This window comes from Entelurus aequoreus, linkage group LG13 (assembly GCF_033978785.1).
Source record: "Entelurus aequoreus isolate RoL-2023_Sb linkage group LG13, RoL_Eaeq_v1.1, whole genome shotgun sequence".
Taxonomy (NCBI): domain Eukaryota; kingdom Metazoa; phylum Chordata; class Actinopteri; order Syngnathiformes; family Syngnathidae; genus Entelurus; species Entelurus aequoreus.
Window position 1 is genome coordinate 31,246,608 of NC_084743.1, and position 21,349 is coordinate 31,267,956.

At 42.3% G+C, this 21,349-nt stretch overlaps 1 protein-coding gene across 4 annotated transcripts in view; it reads right to left on the bottom strand.

The window, feature by feature from the left end:
* Positions 1-14,101: 14,101 nt before the first annotated feature.
* glsb (glutaminase b) overlaps positions 14,102-21,349 on the bottom strand; it is a 73,404-nt gene continuing 66,156 nt past the window's right edge. For 3 of the 4 annotated variants that reach the window (XM_062067700.1, XM_062067703.1, XM_062067704.1), the window contains 2 exons: positions 16,997-17,060; positions 14,102-15,462 (listed from right to left, as the gene is read on the bottom strand). In XM_062067700.1, the coding sequence (XP_061923684.1) occupies positions 15,315-15,462; positions 16,997-17,060 (212 nt within the window). In that variant the 3' untranslated portion in view covers positions 14,102-15,314. Of the gene's footprint in view, positions 15,463-16,996; positions 17,061-21,349 lie in introns of those variants that run through there. The other variant, XR_009828284.1, reaches the window with a different exon arrangement.

Here is a 21,349-nt window from a genome sequence, read left to right on the forward strand (position 1 = left end):
GGCACTGAGGATTTTTTCCACCTGTGACTTGTCCTTGCCGAATACCAGCAGGGCCGAGTCATCTGCAAACAGGAACAATTCACAGTCGCATGCCGATGACATGTCATTTATGTATATTAGGAACAGTAAAGGCCCTAATATACATATCATGTGGAGTCCTTGGGGGACTCCACAGCTTACTGAGAGGGGGGCATTTCACCTCTACCACCTGTTTCCTCCCCTCCAAGTAAGATTGCATCCAGCTCAATGAGGTTTTATCAAATCCGATTGCTTTAAGCTTATCCAACAGTATAGCGTGGTTAATGGTGTCAAAGGCCTTCTGAAGGTCCAGCATGACCATGCTGCAGTATTTGCCCGTGTCCACCTCATGTTTGATGTGGTCGGTCAGGCATGTGTCAGTGGAGTGGTTAGTTCTGAAGCCGGATTGGAATTTGTACATGAGTTTTTTAGTGGCAAGGTATCTATCGATCAGTTCATAAACTATTTTTTCCATTACTTTTGAAATGGAACTGAGAATAGAAACAGGTCGGTAGTTACCAGGTTCTAATTTGCTTCCTTTTTTAAAAAGGGGAGATACTCTTGCTATCTTGAAATCTTTTGGTACTTGGCCTTGTTTAATTGAGAGGTTTATTATGTGTGTGATGATTGGGGCAATGGTGGTGGCAGAGTCCCTGAGGAATCTGGAGGGGATATTGTCAAGGCCAGTGGCCTTGTTTAGGTGGAGCGCGCTCAATTTTTTGAGCACCTCGTCAGCTGAGACCATTTCTAATTTGAGATCGTTGTTGAATACTCCTAACTTTCTGTAGTAGGCTTTAATGTGTTCTACACCAAAGAGACCAGAGTGGTGGGACAGCTTGTTAAAAGGCCTACTGAAACCCACTACTACCGACCACGCAGTCTGATAGTTTATATATCAATGATGAAATCATAACATTGCAACACATGCCAATACGGCCGGGTTAACTTATAAAGTGCAATTTTAAATTTCCCGGGAAATATCCGGCTGAAAACGCCTCGGTACGATGACGTTTGCGCGTGACGTCAAGGGTTGAAGCAGACATTTTGGAATAGCACGGTCGCCAGTTTAAGTCGTCTGTTTTCACCACATAATTCCACAGTATTTTGGACATCTGTGTTGGTGAATCTTTTGCAATTTGTTCAATAAACAATGGAGACTGCAAAGAAGAAAGCTGTAGGTGGGATCGGTGTATTAGTGGCTGGCTACAGCAACACAATCAGGAGGACTTTGAGTTGGATAGCAGACGCGCTACCGTGAGTACAGCTTTGGCTTCCAAACATTTGATCGCAGGCCCGTACGTACGTGCCGCTATGTGCATGTCACGTACGTAACTTTGGGGAAATATATGTTTTTTACCGATCATCGTGGTGAAGTCCTTCATCGCGCCGTCGATCGCTGGAACGCAGGTGAGCACGGGTGTTGATGAGCCGATGAGGGCTGGCGTAGGTGGAGAGCTAATGTTTTTAGCATAGCTCTGTCGAGGTCCCGTAGCTAAGTTAGCTTCAATGGCGTCGTTAGCAACAGCATTGCTATAGGCTTCGCCAGGCTGGAAAGCATTAACCGTGTGGTTACAGGTCCAGGGTTTGGTAGTATTGTTGATCTTCTGTCTATCCTTCCAGTCAGGGGCTTATTTCTTCTGTTTCTATCTGCAGTTAAGCACAATGCTATCACGTTAGCTCCGTACCTAAAGTGCTTCACCGATGTATTGTCGTGGAGATAAAAGTCCCTGTTAATGTCCATTTCGCGTTCTGGACTCTCATTTTCAAGAGGATATAGTATCCGAGGTGGTTTAAAATACAAATCCGTGATCCACAATAGAAAAAGGAGAAAGTGTGGAATCCAATGAGCCCTTGTACCTAAGTTACGGTCAGAGCGAAAAAAGATACGTCCTGCACTGCACTCTAATCCTTCACTCTCACTTTCCTCATCCACGAATCTTTCATCCTGGCTCAAATTAATGGGGTAATCGTCGCTTTCTCGGTCCGAATCGCTCTTGCTGCTGGTGTAAACAATGTAAAAATGTGAGGAGCCCTTCAACCTGTGACGTCACGCTACTTCCGGTACAGGCAAGGCTTTTTTATCAGCAACCAAAAGTTGCGAACTTTATTGTCGATGTTCTCTACTAAATCCTTTCAGCAAAAATATGGCAATATCGCGAAATGATCAAGTATGACACATAGAATGGATCTGCTATCCCCGTTTAAATAAGAAAATTTCATTTCAGTAGTAGAGTTGTGGCTATGCTGGTGAAAAAGGTGTTAAGTCTGCTTGCTACCTCCAGTTTGTCTGTAATGAGGGAGTCGCCCTCCTTGATGTTGATGTTGGTGAGTCTGGTTTTAAAGGCCTACTGAAACCCACTACTACCAGGTCCTCAAGAGCTTGGCATCAGCCCTGGAGAGCATGCGTGGTGCCGTCAACTCCTTGCCACCAAGAGTATCCAATCCCATGAAGACAACAATGTTTGTCCGAGAGGGCGGGAAAACACCCAAACAGCTTTCCACCAAACCAGAAGCAGGACACCTAAACAGGGCCCGCGACTGGAAGATGCTGGCAGACATCGGCAAACAGCTGGTTTTCCCACCTGAGATTGCTTCTACCAACCTCAGGCCAGACTTGGTGCTCTGGTCCCTTTCGGTGAAGACTGCTTACGTCATAGAGCTCACAGTCCCATGGGAGAACTCTGTGGAGGAGGCCTATGAACGTAAGAAGCTGCGCTACTCAGAGCTAGCAGAAGAAGCGAGGCAGCGTGGCTGGATCACCAAAGTCTATCCAGTTGAAGTGGGATGCAGAGGATTTGTGGCGTCGTCTACCATCAGACTGCTGAGAGAACTCGGCAGCCACGGTCAGGCTCTGCGGAGGACCATCAGAGCAGTCTCAGAGGCAGCCGAAAGAAGCAGCCAGTGGATTTGGCTCAAGCGGAAGGACCCCGGTTGGGCCTCAAAAACAGCAGTATAACAGGGTGAATTTCAGGAACAGTTGAGCACGGGACACAAGCTGAGGACTGATCATCCTTCGGCGGGCTACCTTTGTGGAGGGTGTATAGTGTTTGAAGGCCGAAACACCCAATGATGCAAGGGTACACTACTGAAGATGTGTCGCTTGTCCAATTGTCCTGGAATTTAACCCTGACCAAGTCTCATATCCCATACAACTCACAAGAACACCCCACCCCCCAAACCCCCATGTTGTCTGTCTACCACTCTCAACAACAAGGACATCTCGAGTGAGTACTCTCCACATTTGGCACAAGGGACTGTTCAACATCTCATCCTGTGTTTTTTGATTCTATCGTTAATGTAATTTTTTAAAGGATTTAGTCAGGTTGTTTGCCTTAATTCTTAATTTATTGCATTGCTTTTTGAGGGTTGTAAGGAGCGATTTGAGGTTATTATTGGGTTGTTTGTCTACTTAGGTTTTTGCACTTTTGGTATTCGGAGTATTTTCTGTCTCTGTTTTTTATGGCAGCTAATAGGTCCAGATTCATCCATGGTTCAGAGCGGGCTTTGATCCTGACTGTTCTCACTGGAGCCATATCAATTAGTATCGCTATGAACGCTGTTTTAAAGCGATCCCAAGCATCATCGACCAGGTTGCTCGTGAGCACAGGGGACCAGTCACACTCATCTAGTTTTCGGTTGAAATTATCACTGGAGTATGTTTTAAGGGATCTGGATTGAGCTGTTATGTGGGCTTTGGCTTTGGGTTTAGCTATTTTGCGGGTGAAGAAGGTTAGATAGTGGTCGCTAAGACCACAGATCAAGACCCTATGATTTGTAAAAAGGCAGGGAAAGCAATAAAGACGTTTGTTAGAGCCATTTACTCTTTCTGTCTGTCAAGTTCATGATGTCACTTAGGGGTTGGCTCAAGGCCAAGTGCCAGTCTACTTGGGGAGGGACTGGGATCATGCTCAGGTGTTGCTGAGTGGAGGTGCAACAGTTTTTGACTGTGCCAGGCTAGTATTTGTTTGCTCCCGTTTATTTTCCGTTTTGTTACAAAGTGAGTATTATTTATCTGACTTTATGACAATAAAACATTTTGTTAAACATGGACACAATTCTGGACATCAATAATTAGCTGGCTGCACACGTTTAAACTAGCTTAATTTATATTCGGCAACCAGTAGCAGTAATGGTTTAGGACTTTACCACTACAACAATTTTTTGTAGCACAGCCACAAAGCCATTATTTTCCTTTGTACCATCCTTTTGAAATGAACGTGTTATTTTCTGTCCTCGGACCACACACGTTTGAATAACATCTGGCAGCTCTGGCGTTGGTCTCCCAGTATTAATGACTTCTTGCTTTGATTGAAGGTCCCGTCTTGAAAAATTCCTTATTTTAGAAATCAAATCCTCCATTTTTAGGGCGAAAAAGCATCACAGTTTGCGTGAAGCCTCGCAGTTGTTGTCTGTTGTTTTCTTCTTCTACTTCTTAAAGGGTTAACCAGTGTTGGCAGTTCATGAATTTTTGCTATATCGCCCCCTACTGTGAGGCAGAGGTACTTGCTGCCGCATGGCCTGCCTTTTCCCCGTGGCAACAAGCACGCGCCCCCTCGCACGCACACGGTCAATACACTTTAGCTGTGTCCCAATTCAGGGTCTGCATCCTACGGAGGATCCGGCCTACGCAGCCTCAGAGAGCTGGACCTTCGGAGGCACCTCCGAAGGATGCGTCACCCGTTGTTAAATGGGACAGTCTAGCCTGCGGAGGATACTTACATTTGAAAGTGTATTTGCTGCCGCTGCCGGTGCCGCTGCTTATATTTGCCGCCATTGTCAAAAAAATCCGGTTGAACAAAGGCGCGCAAAGCATCTTGGGATATGGCCCGCATACTTGCCAACCCTCCTGAATTTCCCGGGAGACTCCCGAATTTCAGTGCCCAACTCCGAAAATCTACCGGGGCAACCATTCTCCCGAATTTCTCCCGATTTTCACCCGGACAACAATATCGGGGGCGTGCCTTAAAGGCACTGCCTTTAGCGTCCTCTCTCACCTGAAACCTTCACCCCTTAACAGCCGCATGCTGTCCAGGCGTCTGCCTTTCCTCCATATAAACAGCGTGCCGGCCCAGTCACATAATAATGTATCGTTGGACGGGTTTAACAATGGTCTAAACTCGAAGATGTCAAGAAATGCTGACACGTTGTATGATCTTTTGACTGGTTTAATGATAACGTTGATTTCAAGCACACACACGCGCACAAGTGAATGCAAGGCTTACTTGATGAACAGCCATACATGTCACACTGAGGGTAGCCGTATAAACAACTTTAAGACTGTTACTAATATGCGCCACACTGTGCACCCACACCAAACAAGAATGACAAACACATTTCGGGAGAACATCCGCACCGTAACACAAGATAAACACAACAGAACAAATACCCAGAATCCCTTGCAGCACTAATTCTTCCGGGACGCTACAATAACATCTACGGCTTTTGGAGCTCCGTGCACAACTGCACACACAACAAGAAGGACACGAAGCAGAAGAATGAAGAAGAGACATGGCGACGACGAGTAAGAAGAAGAAATACGCTTGCAAGTTCTAAAATGATTGGAAAAAATAATTTTATTTCATCCAGCACAGCTCGAAGGGGAAGGGGTATTCTGCCTGCACCTCAACCCCCCCCCCCACCCCCCCCCCAACCATTCCCCCAACATTTAGTGACATAGGTTGGATTTTTGTTAACTACAAAGGATAAATATTCACCGTGTTTTACATGTACTGTATCTTTATGTATCTGTAATGGGTACCACTTTTGTTGCAGAAACGTGTGTACTATTTTTGCTACTTTGAAGGTCATTCAAGAGATTTTGGACAAATAAGGTAAATATCTCTTGAAGCGTGTACAGTTCATTGTAAATTGATGTTGAAATGTATGTAAACAAGGTACTAATAACATGTTCTTGTATGTCATAGGGCAAAAAATCCACTGCAATTATTTTGATTGCGTCATACTAAAGTTAAATAGAATTTACTTCTGATAGTTTCAGAACATAAAGTGTTTTGTTTAAAGAAAACACCTCCTTCGTAACTGGTGAGAATACCCGATCTAAACCTTTATTTCATTTATATAGGGTTCAACCACTAAAATGTACCTTTCAGAATAAAATAATCCCACAAGTAGTTTTGTGTCCTGTGCTTGATAACGATTTTGACGGGCAACATTTATAATGCTTCCATAGTGTAAGGTCCTGCAGGAAGAGAGCATGTCCGAATGATAACTCTCCTGCTGTACAACAGAAAACCCCAACCTTCTATCCCTTGTGCATATAGTCACGTCATCTTCTTTGTCTGGACCTTACCCCGGCGTAATTGTGCAGGAGACGAGTGCAATATGTGCGTGAGCCCCAAAACTCTTGAGTTGGGAGACCTATAATCTCCCACCATGGGGACCATCTCAGATGTGTTGCGATGTTTGTATTCTCTCCCTAAATTTGAGTTTCTGCATTCCTCCCTCTACTACACCCAACTCTACATGCCCCTAAAGCTGACCAACACGCCAGTTTGTAGACAGCTAGAGGCGTGTCTTGATGAAATTAAACAATGGATGTCCGCTAACGTTTTGCAACTCAACGCCAAGAAAACGGAAATGCTGATTATCGGTCCTGCTAGACACCGACACCTATTTAATAATACCACCTTAACATTTGACAACCAAACAATTACACAAGGCGACTTGGTAAAGAATCTGGGTATTATCTTCGACCCAACTCTCTCGTTTGAGTCACACATTAAGAGTGTTACTAAAACGGCCTTCTTTCATCTCCGTAATATCGCTAAAATTCATTCCATTTTGTCCACTAGCGACGCTGAGATCATTATCCATGCGTTCGTTACGTCTCGTCTCGATTACTGTAACGTATTATTTTCGGGTCTCCCTATGTCTAGCATTAAAAGATTACAGTTGGTACAAAATGCGGCTGCTAGACTTTTGACAAGAATAAGAAAGTTTGATCATATTACGCCTATACTGGCTCACTTGCACTGGCTTCCTGTGCATTTAAAGGCCCACTGAAACCCACTATTACCGACCACACAGTCTGATAGTTTATATATCAATGATGAAATCTTAACATTGCAACACATGCCAATACGGCCGGGTTAACTTATAAAATGCAATTTTAAATTTCCCGGGAAATATCCGCTGAAAACGTCTCGGTATGATGACGTTTGCGCGTGACGTCACGGAGTGAACGGAAGTATTCTGACCCCATTGGATCCAATACAAAAAGCTCTGTTTTCATCGCAAAATTCCACAGTATTCTGGACATCTGTGTTGGTGAATCTTTTGCAATTTGTTCAATTAACAATGGAGACTGCAAAGAAGAAAGCTGGAGGTGGGATCGGTGTATTAGCGGCTGGCTACAAGAAGACTTAGTTGGATAGCACACGCACTACCGTGAGTAGCTTTGGCTCCCAAAACATTTGATCGCTTGCCCGTACGTGCGTGGCGCTATGTGCATGTCACGTACGTAACTTTGGGGAAATATATGTTTCTTGCCGACTCTGATGGCGGCCGTGGTGTCGTCAAAAGCTACAACGCCCACCGCCGCGTCGCTATCCTCACCTTTACTTCCTTTGTCTCCGGGTCGCCGACCGCATCGAGGGTGAAGTCCTTCGTCGCTCCGTCGATCGCTGGAACGCAGGTGAGCACAGGTGTTGATGAGCAGTTGAGGGCTGGCTTGCGTAGGTGGATAGCTAATGTTTTTAGCATAGCTCTGTGAGCTCCCGTTGCTAAGTTAGCTTCAATGGCGTCGTTAGCAACAGCATTGTTAACATTCGCCAGGCTGGAAAGCATTAACCGTGTAGTTTCCGGTCCAGGGTTTAATAGTATTGTTGATTTTCTGTCTATCCTTCCAGTCAGGGGCTTATTTCGTCTGTTTCTATATGCAGTTAAGCCCGATGCTATCACGTTAGCTACGTAGCTAAAGTGCTTCACCGATGTATTGTCGTGGAGATAAAAGTCACTGTGAATGTCCATTTCGCGTTCTCGACTTTCATTTTCAAGAGGATATAGTATCCGAGGTGGTTTAAAATACAAATCCGTGATCCACAATAGAAAAAGGAGAGAGTGTGGAATCCAATGAGACCTTGTACCTAAGTTACGGTCAGAGCGAAAAAAGAAAGTCCTGCACAGCAGTCTAGTCCTTCACTCTTACGTTCCTCATCCACGAATCTTTCATCCTCGCTCAAATTAATGGGGTAATCGTCGCTTTCTCGGTCCGAATCGCTCTCGCTTCTGGCGTCCATCATTGAAAACAATGGAAAAATGTGAGGAGCCCTTCAGCCTGTGACGTCACACTACTTCCGGTACAGGAAGGCTTTTTTTTATCAGCGACCAAAAGTTGCGAACTTTATTGTTGTTGTTCTATACTAAATCCTTTCAGCAAAAATATGGCAATATCGCGAAATGATCAAGTTTGACACATAGAATGGATCTGCTATCCCCATTTAAATGAAAAAATGTCATTTCAGTAGGCCTTTAAGATGTGACTTTAAGGTTTTACTACTTACGTATAAAATACTACACAGTCTAGCTCCATCCTATCTTGCCGATTGTATTGTACCATATGTCCCGGCAAGAAATCTGTGTTCAAAGAACTCCGGCTTATTGGTGATTCCCAGAGCCCAAAAAAAGTCTGCGGGCTATAGAGCGTTTTCTATTCGGGCTCCAATACTATGGAATGCCCTCCCGGTAACAGTTAGAGATGCTACCTCAGTAGAAGCATTTAAGTCCCATCTTAAAACTCATTTGTATACTCTAGCCTTTAAATAGACCCCCTTTTTAGACCAGTTGATCTGCCGTTTCTTTTCTTTTCTCCTCTGCCCCCCTTTCCCTTGTGGAGGGGGGGGACACAGGTCTGGCAGGCACGTGCACACATAGGGCCCTATGGGTGCTTGAGCCCCTGCCCTTTTTTGCCTCGTCTTAAAAAGTGCCCTCTGCCTGTGTGTGTGTTTTTTTTTTTTTTACTTTAAACAACATTAATAAATTCCTGTCAGGGATGTAAAAAAAAAAAACAGCGGTACAAAAACTCCACGTTTTCTTGTAATACCGGGTTGTTTGAGCCTGCCATATGGCGTCACATTAGTACCATACTGCCGCTTCCGCCAGAGAGAGAGAGAGAGGGCGAGTGAGTGAGTAAGTGAGAGGAGAGAGAGCCAACTGCGCCCCTGAGCCTGAGACGTGACAGTGGAGCAACTTGAACCTGTGAGTTATGGTCTAGTCGCCGTCCACTTATTCAGCATCTAATATGGGTAATATTTCAGAAAAACGCTGTATTATTCTATTATTCAATGTGTCAGCTTCTGTTTTTGCCGGACGTCGGAGCACGGCGCAACAATTGAGCACGGCACATCAATTCCGCACAGAGCAGAGCGGATCGTGCGGGACATGAAGTAGTGTACAAAATACAAAATAAAACACCGGGTTAATTTTCAAAATAAAATGCACTGTGTTTACGGCGGATCACATTTCTCTCACAGTAGAGGTTTAGATATAAATTGTATTGTGACTTTGCTATTACTGTTTGGGTTAACAAAATAATAATAATGATAATAGTAACAATAATAATAATAATAATAATGATAATGATAATAATAATAATTATTATTATTATTATTATTAATAATAATAATAATTTCAGCATTCTGGGGATATAAGATGTAGGTTATCTGTTAGGAATATTACCATCTGTATTTAAACTTGATTCATGTTGATTATGCCTGCAGCACAATGCCAAAAAAGAAAGGATACAGAAAAGAAAGGAGAAGGAGCGCCAGGAAGCAGCTAAGGGTAGCAGACCTCTTAATGCATGGCTAAAATTGAAGATTTCACAGCATTTCATGGAAGCCTTAAATTACATTGAGGAGCATATTTGGGTATGGGTGGCCTCCATCCTACAGCCCTCTACTGGCCCCTGGTCCATATTTTTGGCCCTGTATTGCGTTTCAGTTGTTTAGTCTGAACATTAAGTGAGAAAGACCATAAGTTACAACTTGATGGTGTTTTCATCAAGTTAAGGGAAGAAGGACAGATTTTCACATTGAAGTTTTTTCCATTTGGGTATTTATTTTTGTATTTTTTTTCAAAGTTCATGTTGCACTGTTCAATGTTCAATATTAAAGTGCTTATCTTTAACAATAAATAGCCTAATAATAAACCAGTGTTTTGTGGCTTTTCATGTCTTCCAAGCCTATGATAATGTGAATTAACTCATTATGACAATAATTTGTTGACACAAAAGAAATGGCAATCACTTTTACCTACAAAGGACACACAGCTAAGTAGTTAGCTTCCTATTAGCAAATTTAATTTTACATTAATTTCCATATTGTGTAAAGGACCAAAAAAAAATGTACTGCCCTTTTCTGACTTTGAGCCCCATCCCCTCTATAATCATGTGCACGTCCATGGATGAAGTGCTGGCTGACCAGAGTCCGGACCCGGGTTGGACCGCTCGCCTGTGCATCGGTTGGGGATATCTCTGTGCTGCTGACCCGTCTCCGCTCAGGATGGTTTCCTGCTGGCCGGCCCCACTATGGACTGGACTCTCACTACTATGTTAGATCCACTATGGACTGGGCTCTCACTAATACAAACCCCGTTTCCATATGAGTTGGGAAATTGTGTTAGATGTAAATATAAATGGAATACAATGATTTGCAAATCATTTTCAACCCATATTCAGTTGAATATGCTACAAAGACAACATATTTGATGTTCAAACTGATAAACTTTATTTTTTTGCAAATAGTCATTAACTTTAGAATTTGATGCCAACAACACGTGACAAAGAATATGTTAAAGAGGTTCATTTAGCCTACTAATGTGTATTTATAAATAGTTGATTTATATAGGCTAGTAAGGTAAAGTTTTGTACCTGACAAGTTTCGGCTACCTTGCTTCTGCAGCCTTCCTCAGAGGTGTCACGTGATGTTAGTGTGACGTCATCTGTGACGTGTTATATGGATTGTTCCATCCCACCTGAGGTGGTGGGATGGCGGTGTCCCCTGGTGTGCGTCGGGGGTAGGGCGGGGCGCCCCCTGTCGTCCGGATGTCCACCAAACGGCCGGGGGCGGCCCTGCAGGACTGTGTCCCAGGTGTGGGATAGTTGGTAGGCTCCCTCGTCCCTGTTGACAGTCTTTGGGGCCCGCTTCCTGATTTCAACCGCCTCTTTGATCCACCGATGGAATTTGTTGCTTTCCATTCTAATTACCTTGGCTGCCTCCCAGTTCATTAGATGGTTTTCCCTCTTGCAGTGGTCTGAAATGGCTGATTTCAGATTTTCCTGCGTTGCTTTCATTCTCGTTGCACGGGTGAGCGTTCCAGATGTTTCCTTTTCACATTCTTTCTGGTGTTCCTTTTTTCGTGTGCTGAACTGTCGACCTGTCTCTCCTATGTATGTTTTATTGCATGTTAGGCAAGGGATCTCATATATCACATCACACTTTTTCTCAGGGGGGATCTCATCCTTAGGGTGTACTAGGATTTGGCGAAGCTTGATGTGCGGCTTCACTGGTGTGCTGATGTGGTGTTTCCTCATCGCTCGCTGTATGCGTTCTGTGACACCCCTGACGTATGGGAGGGTGACCCCCCGACGCACACCAGGGGACACCGCCATCCCACCACCTCAGGTGGGATGGAACAATCCATATAACACGTCACAGATGACGTCACACTAACATCACGTGACACCTCTGAGGAAGGCTGCAGAAGCAAGGTAGCCGAAACTTGTCAGGTACAAAACTTTACCTTACTAGCCTATATAAATCAACTATTTATAAACGTGACAAAGAAGTTGGGAAAGGTGGCAATAAATACTGATAAAGTTGAGGAATGCTCATTAAACACTTATTTGGAACATCCCACAGGTGAACAGGCTAATTGGGAACAGGTGGGTGCCATGATTGGGTATAAAAGTAGATTCCATGAAATGCTCAGTCATTCACAAACAAGGATGGGGCGAGGGTCACCACTTTGTCAACAAATGCGTGAGCAAATTGTTGAACAGTTTAAGAAAAACCTTTTTCAACCAGCTATTGCAAGGAATTTATGGACTTCACCATCTATGGTCCGTAATATCATCAAAGGGTTCAGAGAATCTGGAGAAATCACTGCACGTAAGCAGCTAAGCCCGTGACCTTCGATCCCTCAGGCTGTACTGCATCAACAAGCGACATCAGTGTGTAAAGGATATCACTACATGGGCTCAGGAACACTTCGAAAGCCACTGTCAGTAACTACAGTTGGTCGCTACATCTGTAAGTGCAAGTTAAAACTCTCCTATGCAAGGCGAAAACCGTTTATCAACAACACCCAGAAACGCCGTCGGTTTCGCTGGGCCTGAGCTCATCGAAGATGGACTGATACAAAGTGGAAAAGTGTTCTTTGGTCTGACGAGTCCACATTTAAAATTGTTTTTGGAAACTGTGGACGTCGTGTCCTCCGGACCAAAGAGGAAAAGAACCATCCGGATTGTTATAGGCGCAAAGTTGAAAAGCCAGCATCTGTGATGGTATGGGGGTGTATTAGTGCCCAAGACATGGGTAACTTACACATCTGTGAAGACGCCATTAATGCTGAAAGGTACATACAGGTTTTGGAGCAACATATGTTGCCATCCAAGCAACGTTACCATGGATGCCTCTGCTTATTTCAGCAAGACAATGCCAAGCCACGTGTTACATCAATGTGGAGTGCGGGTACTAGACTGGCCTGCCTGTAGTCCAGACCTGTCTCGCATTATGAAGCCTAAAATACCACAACGGAGACCCCCGGGCTGTTGAACAACTTAAGCTGTACATCAAGCAAGAATGGGAAAGAATTCCACCTGAGAAGCTTAAAAAATGTGTCTCCTCAGTTCCCAAACGTTTACTGAGTGTTGTTAAAAGGAAAGGCCATGTAACACAGTGGTGAACATGCCCTTTCCCAACTACTTTGGCACGTGTTGCAGCCATGAAATTCTAAGTTAATTATTATTTACAAAAAAAAATAAAGTTTATGAGTTTGAACATCAAATATGTTGTCTTTGTAGCATATTCAAATGAATATGGGTTGAAAAGGATTTGCAAATCATTGTATTCCGTTTATATTTACATCTAACACAATTTCCCAACTCATATGGAAATGGGGTTTGTATGTTAGATCCACTATGGACTGGACTTTCACAATATTATGTCAGACCCACTCGACATCCATTGCTTTCAGTCTCCCCTAGAAAGGGGGTGGGGATGTGGGGGGGTTACCCACATATGCGGTCCTCTCCAAGGTTTCTCACATAGTCATTCACATCGACGTCCCACTGGGGTGAGTTTTTCCTTGCCCTTATGTGGGCTCTGTACCGCGGATGTTGTTGTGGCCTGTGCAGCCCCTTGAGACACTTGTGATTTAGGGCTATATAAATAAACATTGATTGATTGATTGATTGATTGATACTACTTTTGGGCCCAAATGGTCACTTTTCAGCCAGCATTGACTGACAGCTAAATCTTACAATAATTAGTGGGTCCTCTCTTCAACTGAATAACCCATCTGAGAAATTCTGTGACCTTAACGGGCTGTTTGCTGGCACACAATATTTTAAGGATCGTGTACTATCTTAGGTAAATAATATACGACAGTAGCAAAGATGGCGCCTGGCGTTTAGTTGGCCTTACGCTCCGTATACACAGCTCTGGCATTACATGGTCTCTAGAGACCTCCAGCGGTCGAATGAGATAACTACAGTGTAAAAGAATGTACGGACTGAAGTAGAGTATGTTGCAAACAAATATGAATTGAGGCTACATTGAACACACGTTATAAACGTTTCAACACGAATGGCAGCACTGTAGTCGCCATGAATTTACATTTTGATTAGCAGTTAAAAAGAGAAAACTGGAAATTGTGATGTATCGTGCTGTAATTGATTGCATGTTCGAAATAAACTCCAACCACAACCATAACCAATCACCATCAACTACTACAACTACTAACTAGCGGAAGTGATCAACCGGAAATGACGGCGCAAACGAGCTCGCCAAAATAAGAGCGCAAGGCCTTACAAATGACAACACTTACCAAGAGAATGACTATAGCTGCATAACTGTTGTCTTTATTAAGTACACACATTATATTGAACAATACATTTCCCACCCTCCTCTGAAATCTCTCCTGGACATCAGTTTAAAACACTTCTTGTCTTCATCGTCAAGTCATTGGCGGTAGATTTTCTGCAAAGATCATTTTTGGAATGTTTTATTTATTAAAATGTAATGCATTTGCATTTAAACCACGGGTGTCAAACTCATTTTAGATCGGGGGCCAAATGGAGAAAAATCTACTCCCAAGTGAGTGCCGGACAATAAATAAAAAATAAAGACAACTTCAGAATGTTTTCTTTGTTTAAAAATCAAACAAGCACATTCTGAAAATGTACAAATCATATTGTTGTTGGGTTTTTTTTTTACACTTACATGTTGCGGTTAATAGTATTCTATCTTTATTTGTTGTTATTTATACTTTCTGAATAAATTATGTGATAATGTTCATCAGTCAACTCATTGGTGTTAATTTTCAATCTAACAAGATTTAAAAATAATATCAAAATAAAATTACAGGATGTTGATTTTTTTTACATGTGTAGCATAATCTACAAAGATGCAAAGAATTGCTATTGCGACATCTAGTGGACACATTTAGAACAGCTGTTTCTTTCATTCAAAAATGACAGCTCATTTTTATTCTTAGCAAACTCATCCCGCGGGCCGGATAAAACCTGTTCGCGGGCCGTACGTTTGACACCCCTGATTTACACCCTTTTATGCTGCCTGACACCAATCATGTGTGCTTGGTAAACGCCAAGCAGCGTGAGCAGAATGCTCTTGTTTACCGTTGCCAATTACTGACTCTTGAAACAAAACAATCCTTATCCTACATTGTAAAATACATTCTTTATGAGCTGAATAGTGTTCTGTGCAGATATATTATTCTGAAAATAGATACCATATTGACTAGAACTGGATCAAACATACTCAACTTTCAATACACTTTTACAGTTGCACAATTAAATACTCATAAAACAATTATATATTCCCAAACAAATCTAACACAAGCACTACAGTGAGATGACTCAAAACCCATCCATCCATCCATCCATTTTCTACCGCTTGTCCATTTTCTTGTAGAGATATTTCCACGGATGTAATACATGATACAGTTCAGTAAGTCAGCATGAAGCGACGATGTACAGCATGAGAGGGATGGACTCAAAATACAACAGTCCAACGGTTGTCCTCGCACTGACATTCCTACAGCAGACTGTCTAAACTCTCCTCCGCCCTCCCCTTGTCAGCAGCATCGTCAGGCGGGCTGAACTTGTCGCTGTGCTCCTGCAGGATCACTACAATGTCATGGTGGCCAAAGTGCGCCGCCTCCTCCATCGGTGTGTTTCCCCATCTGTACAAGCACATGATCACAAAGTGTGAAAAAAGAAATCATACATGTATGAATTATAATACAGCGGTACCAACGTACACGTTTTTTGGGGGATACTGAGCTAATTGTTTAGGTTTAGGTCGCAAGCAATAGCTTGAGTTACGAGTTCCTCCACTGCTGGTTAGGGCCACAGCAGCAAAAGCTGCGAAGTGTCTCATTATTCTCTGACTTCGATCGCATTTTGGAAGCACTTAACATACATGAAAACTCAGCAATTTTCTGGTAAAAATAATTGTATTTACAGGGTCCCAAACATGAAATGTCAAAAATGACTCAAATTGGAGATTTTACATGCGAGCTGATATCATCCGATGCTTGCATTTTTGCTGAAATCTGGCCGATATTAGAATATCCAAACGGTGGACATTTATCCATGAAAATATGGAGAAGCTGCCACTGGTGTGATAGACGGAGAAGCAGCGCTTTCGATAGAGGAACCCATACATTGAAGAGTGGTGGTGGTGAGCTACATTTATACCAGTGTTGGTGGCACTGGGAAAAAGGTGGGTGAAGTGTCTTGCCCAAGGACACAAGGACAGAGACTCAGGGGGCGGATGCTGGAATCGAACCAGGAACCCTCAAGTTCCCGTTGAGCCAGTCCGCCGCTAAAAAGAAGAATTACTACTCTACTTCAGATTACAGACAGCATAGACCCATTCCAGATGGTAATACTGAATACGTTTTTGACTAATTTCACTTGATCAAGCCTTTTCTAACTACAAAATGATAAAAGTATGATCTTGTATCTAATCAATATCGCTATCGGCCAATACGCAAAGCTCCAATATTGGAATTGTAGCGGAAGTGAAAAAGTTAGTTATTACGTTACGTACAGTGCATTCGGAAAGTATTCACAGTGGTTTTCCTTTTTTCCATGTTTTGCTAACATGGAAAAAAATCTACACCCAATACCACATAACAATGTGGAAATGTTTTTTTAAATAATTTTTTTGCAAATGTATTTAAAACAACAAACAAACAAAAAACATATACATAAGTATAATCCGATATAATCCAATTTGTGTTGATATCAGAAGGATATAAATATTGGATCAGCCGGTATTAGAATATCCAAACGGTGGACATTTACCCATGAAAATATGGAGAAGCTGCCACTGGTGTGTTAGACCGAGAAGCAGCACGCAGGACATACATACTTTTGGCACTGATAACACAAAGCTAATATGTTTTGTTTGGTCATACAGCTTCGCATATATTCATTGATTTATCCTCTTTTGCGGGTCTCCAGTGACCCAACCTTGCATATTTTTGGACAGTGAGCGGAAACGCAAGTCACTGAAGGCAACACACAAGCGGAGAGAACACACAAACACCCCACACATATAAATGATTCATCATTGATGGTGAGATGATTGATTGGAATCATGTTTCATGTAGCTGAAACAGAATAGCTCAGGTATGGAGGGAACTGCTGAATGCAGTGCATGAAGTTGGCCAGTAGGGGGAGGATTACTGCTGCGGAGGCTGCACTCACCTGTCTCTGGGGACTGGGTTGACCTTGCAGGCCTCCAGCAGGAAACGCACAACCTCAGTGTGTCCTGTAAGCACAAAGAGTTTGTGTGTGCATACATAGAAACTATAACATAGAAATGATGAACATGTTACTGATTTCCAACAGCCTTATTACATTAGTTTAAAAAAATGCCATGACACTTTTGACTCATCATTTTAGTAATACACTAACTTTATCCACCTAGAATTTTCTGGCAACATGGCAGCCGTCTTTTGTCTTTAAAAAAAAAAAGTTTTTTAATGTGCAGTGGAACCTCAATTTATGAAGGCCTCTATATGCCTCCTTTTCGATTTACAAACATTCATACTTGCCAACCCTCCCGTTTTTAGCGGGAGAATCCCGATATTCAGCGCCTCTCCCGACAACCTCCCTTCTCCCGACAAACTCCCGGTATTCAGCCGGAGCTGGAGGCCACGCCCCCTCCAGCTCAATGCGGACCTGAGTGTGAGTGGGGACAGCCGTTCTCACGTCCGCTTTCCCACAATATAAACTTGCCTGCGTCATAACATCTACGGCCTTTGGGAGTGCACAACAAGTATTAGTAGACGCAGCAGAAGAACGAGGAATACAGCCATGGCGACGCCGAGCAAGATGAAGAAATACGCTTGCAAGTTCCAAAGCGAATGGAAACAAGAATTTCAATTCATCCAGGACAGTTCGAAGGGGAAGGGGTATGTTGCCTGTAAATTTTGTAGAACAGACTTCTCAATTGAACACGGTGGCCGAAATGATATAATCATTCATGAACGGAGAGCGAAGCACAAGGCGGCGGCAGCGCAGCACCGGTCACAGTATTATGGGCCACCTCGCAAAATGGAGACCCGATGGTGTAATATATGCCGAGACAAAGATGACTATGCTGATAGCTGCAAGCAACATCCCATTCTCATTTGCGGATGTTTACAACAAATCCGTGAAGAATATGTACCCGGATTCAGAGATCGCTTGCCAGTACTCAAATGGCAGAACAAAGGCGACTCAAATAGTGAAAGGTAAGTGGGTTTTTTTAGTAAGCAGCAAGTACAGTACAGTTAGTAGAACAACTGTGTTTTCATTACTGTGTATTTGATAGGTGCCATTGCCCCGGAATTGGACAAGAAAGTGATGGAACTTTGCCAAAACCAACTCTTTGGTCTGATGTGTGATGAAAGCACAAGCAGAAAGACGGATAAAGTATGTATTTTGTATTTACACTTCTCTTGTAAAGTAATGTTGTGGCTGCTGTGAAAATTGCTTTCTAAATATATTTATATATATATATTTTTTTTAAAGGAGTTTGTGATATTGGCCAGGGTTTGCGATCCGAAAACTGAGGAGGTGGTGACGAAGTTTCTGCACATGCCAGTGTGCAACATTGGCACAGCAGAGAACCTCTTTGAGTCACTGAACACAGTGCTAAGGTAAATGTAAAGTCGCTTATGTGTAAATGTAAATATATTACAATATGCTAGGACAGTGGTTCTCAAATGGGGGTACGTGTACCCCTGGGGGTACTTGAAGGTATGCCAAGGGGTACGTGAGATTTTTTTTAAATATTCTAAAAATAGCAACAATTCAAAAATCCTTTATAAATATATTTATTGAATAATACTTCAACAAAATATGAATGTAAGTTCATAAACTGAACATCAAATCAAGTAGGCTATTCCATTCATTACAATGCAATATTCAGTGTTGACAGCTAGATTTTTTGTGGACATGTTCCATAAATATTGATGTTAAAGATTTCTTTTTTTGTGAAGAAATGTTTAGAATGAAATTCATGAATCCAGATGGATCTCTATTACAATCCCCAAAGAGGGCACTTTAAGTTGATTACTTCTATGTGTAGAAATCTTTATTTATAATTGAATCACTTGTTTATTTTTCAACAAATGTTTAGTTATTTTTATATCTTTTTTTCCAAATAGTTCAAGAAAGACCACAACAAATGAGCAATATTTTGCACTGTTATACAATTTAATAAATCAGAAACTGATGACATAGTGCTGTAATTTACTTCTTTATCTCTATTTTTCAACCAAAAATGCTTTGCTCTGATTAGGGGGTACTTGAATTAAAAACATTTTCACAGGGGGTACATCACTGAAAAAAGGTTGAGAACCACTGTGCTAGGAGACAGACCACTAATAAGTAATGTTGTGCTTTGTTTATTCCTAGTGACAGAAAAATTGACTGGAGAAACGAAACCATGCAGCATTAATGGTAAGAAGTATTTCATTTATTATTGGTTACCTTCAGAATAACAATGTTATTAAAAAGAAAAAGAGACTTATTGTACTCTAAAAATGTTGGTCTTACTTAAAAATGCACGCACTTAGTTGTATTCAGAGTTAAAGAATATTATATGGCTCTCACGAAAATACATTTTAAAATATTTGGCTTTCATGGCTCTCATGGCTCTCTCAGCCAAAAAGGTTCCCGACCCCTGTTATAGAGGATAAGACTAGAGAAAGTAATTATATCCCAAGCTCACTTGTGCTTAATTTGCTCATTTTCATTTGCAGTTATGGAGCTAGGAAAAAGTCTGCCGCAGCTGCGATTGGACCTAACCAGCCTCCGGGTACAAGTACTGGAGTACCAATTGCTTGCCAGGGAAGATCTTCCCCAGGAAGCAAGGATTGACCGGTTTTGGGCCATGCTAGGGAGAGATGGAAGATTCCCCACACTCGTGCATTTGATGAAAGCACTTTTATGCGTGCCACACAGCAATGCATCATCAGAGAGGGTATTCAGTATGGTTCGAAAAATAGTGACAGAGAATAGAAAGAGGATGGACAATTCAACCCTTAACTCACTCCTTTCCTGCAAAATACATTTCACAGATGCTGCCCACAGCTATATTCCTTCAAAGGCTGTGCTTCTGGCTGCAAAGCATTGTACTTTCAAGTACAACAATGAGTAGATGAGTGTTGTGTGTGTGTGTGTATATGTGTAAATAAATGAACACTAAAATTCAAGTATTTCTTTTATTATATTTATATATATATAATAAAATAAATATATATATATATAGCTAGAATTCACTGAAAGTCAAGTATTTATACATATATATATATATATATATATATATATATATATATATATATATATATATATATGTATATATATATATATATATATATATATATATATACATATATATATATATATATACATATGTATATATATATATATATATATATATATATATATATATATACATATTGAAATACTTGCGTTGGTGAATTCAAGCTGTAAAATACTCTCCCCTTAACCACGCCCCCAACCACGCCCAGCCACGCCCCCAACCACGCTTTCGTACGCATTTCTGAGCGTACGAAAGCTTCATTTATTCATTCATTTATTCATTTTGCATGCTGCGTGAAGTCATCGGGGGCTGCTACTTTTAAGACATCACTTCCTGTACACACGGGCATGGCCATTTTGAAGAGGCGGCAGGATCTTGATAACATCTTGTACAAACGGAAGCTACCATTTTGAAGAGCTTCAACCGCGAGCAGCACTTCTGACGTGTTTATTTCCACACTTGTCGTACCCTGTGCAGGTCAGAGCTGAGTCAGCCTGTCTTAGAGATCACTTTGTGTGATCAGAAACGCTTTAAATGCGTCCAAACTCTCACAGTCTCGCTGTATAGCTTCGGGTTGCTCGACAATCGCTTTGAGCTAGCATTTTAGCAAGTTAATCTCCGGCTTGCGGCCCCTTCAGTTCGAGGATTTTATTAGCGAAGGGTTCTTTATTCCGTAGTGTCAGGTTCAAACAGCGATGACATCTATTAGACAAGACAAGAAGCAAAGAAATCAAACAGAGACAGGATTCAATTTAGCTCATGAAGAGAAACGTCTGGGCTGCAACTTCATACAGTCTCCCACCACGCTCTGTCGAGGGAGTTCCACGCATCCTCTTTTATTTGGGCCTTTTCTGATTACATAGCTGTAGCTGTTTTTAAAGGGAGGGGAGTTTCACTCGGTCATAAACAGTTCAAAGAAAAGGTGCGGTGGGAGGAAGCCGCAGTACCTGGAGGGAACCCACGCAGTCACGGGAAGAACATGTAAACTCCACACAGAAAGATCCCGAGCCCGAGAACTCAGGACTACTCAGGACCTTTGTATTGTGAGGCACATGTTGCCTATTTTTGCACTGCTCTCTAAAATCTAAACAATGGAATTGTTCAACTGGTCTCTCAACAAAATTGACAAGATCTTGGGTGTGGGGGAACCTGCCTATCTTGACGGAACGGTTGTTGCCGGACACACGACGGACTCTTGGGAGAAGAGGAGTGCCGCGTGCCTGGTGACCAGGACGTTGAAGATT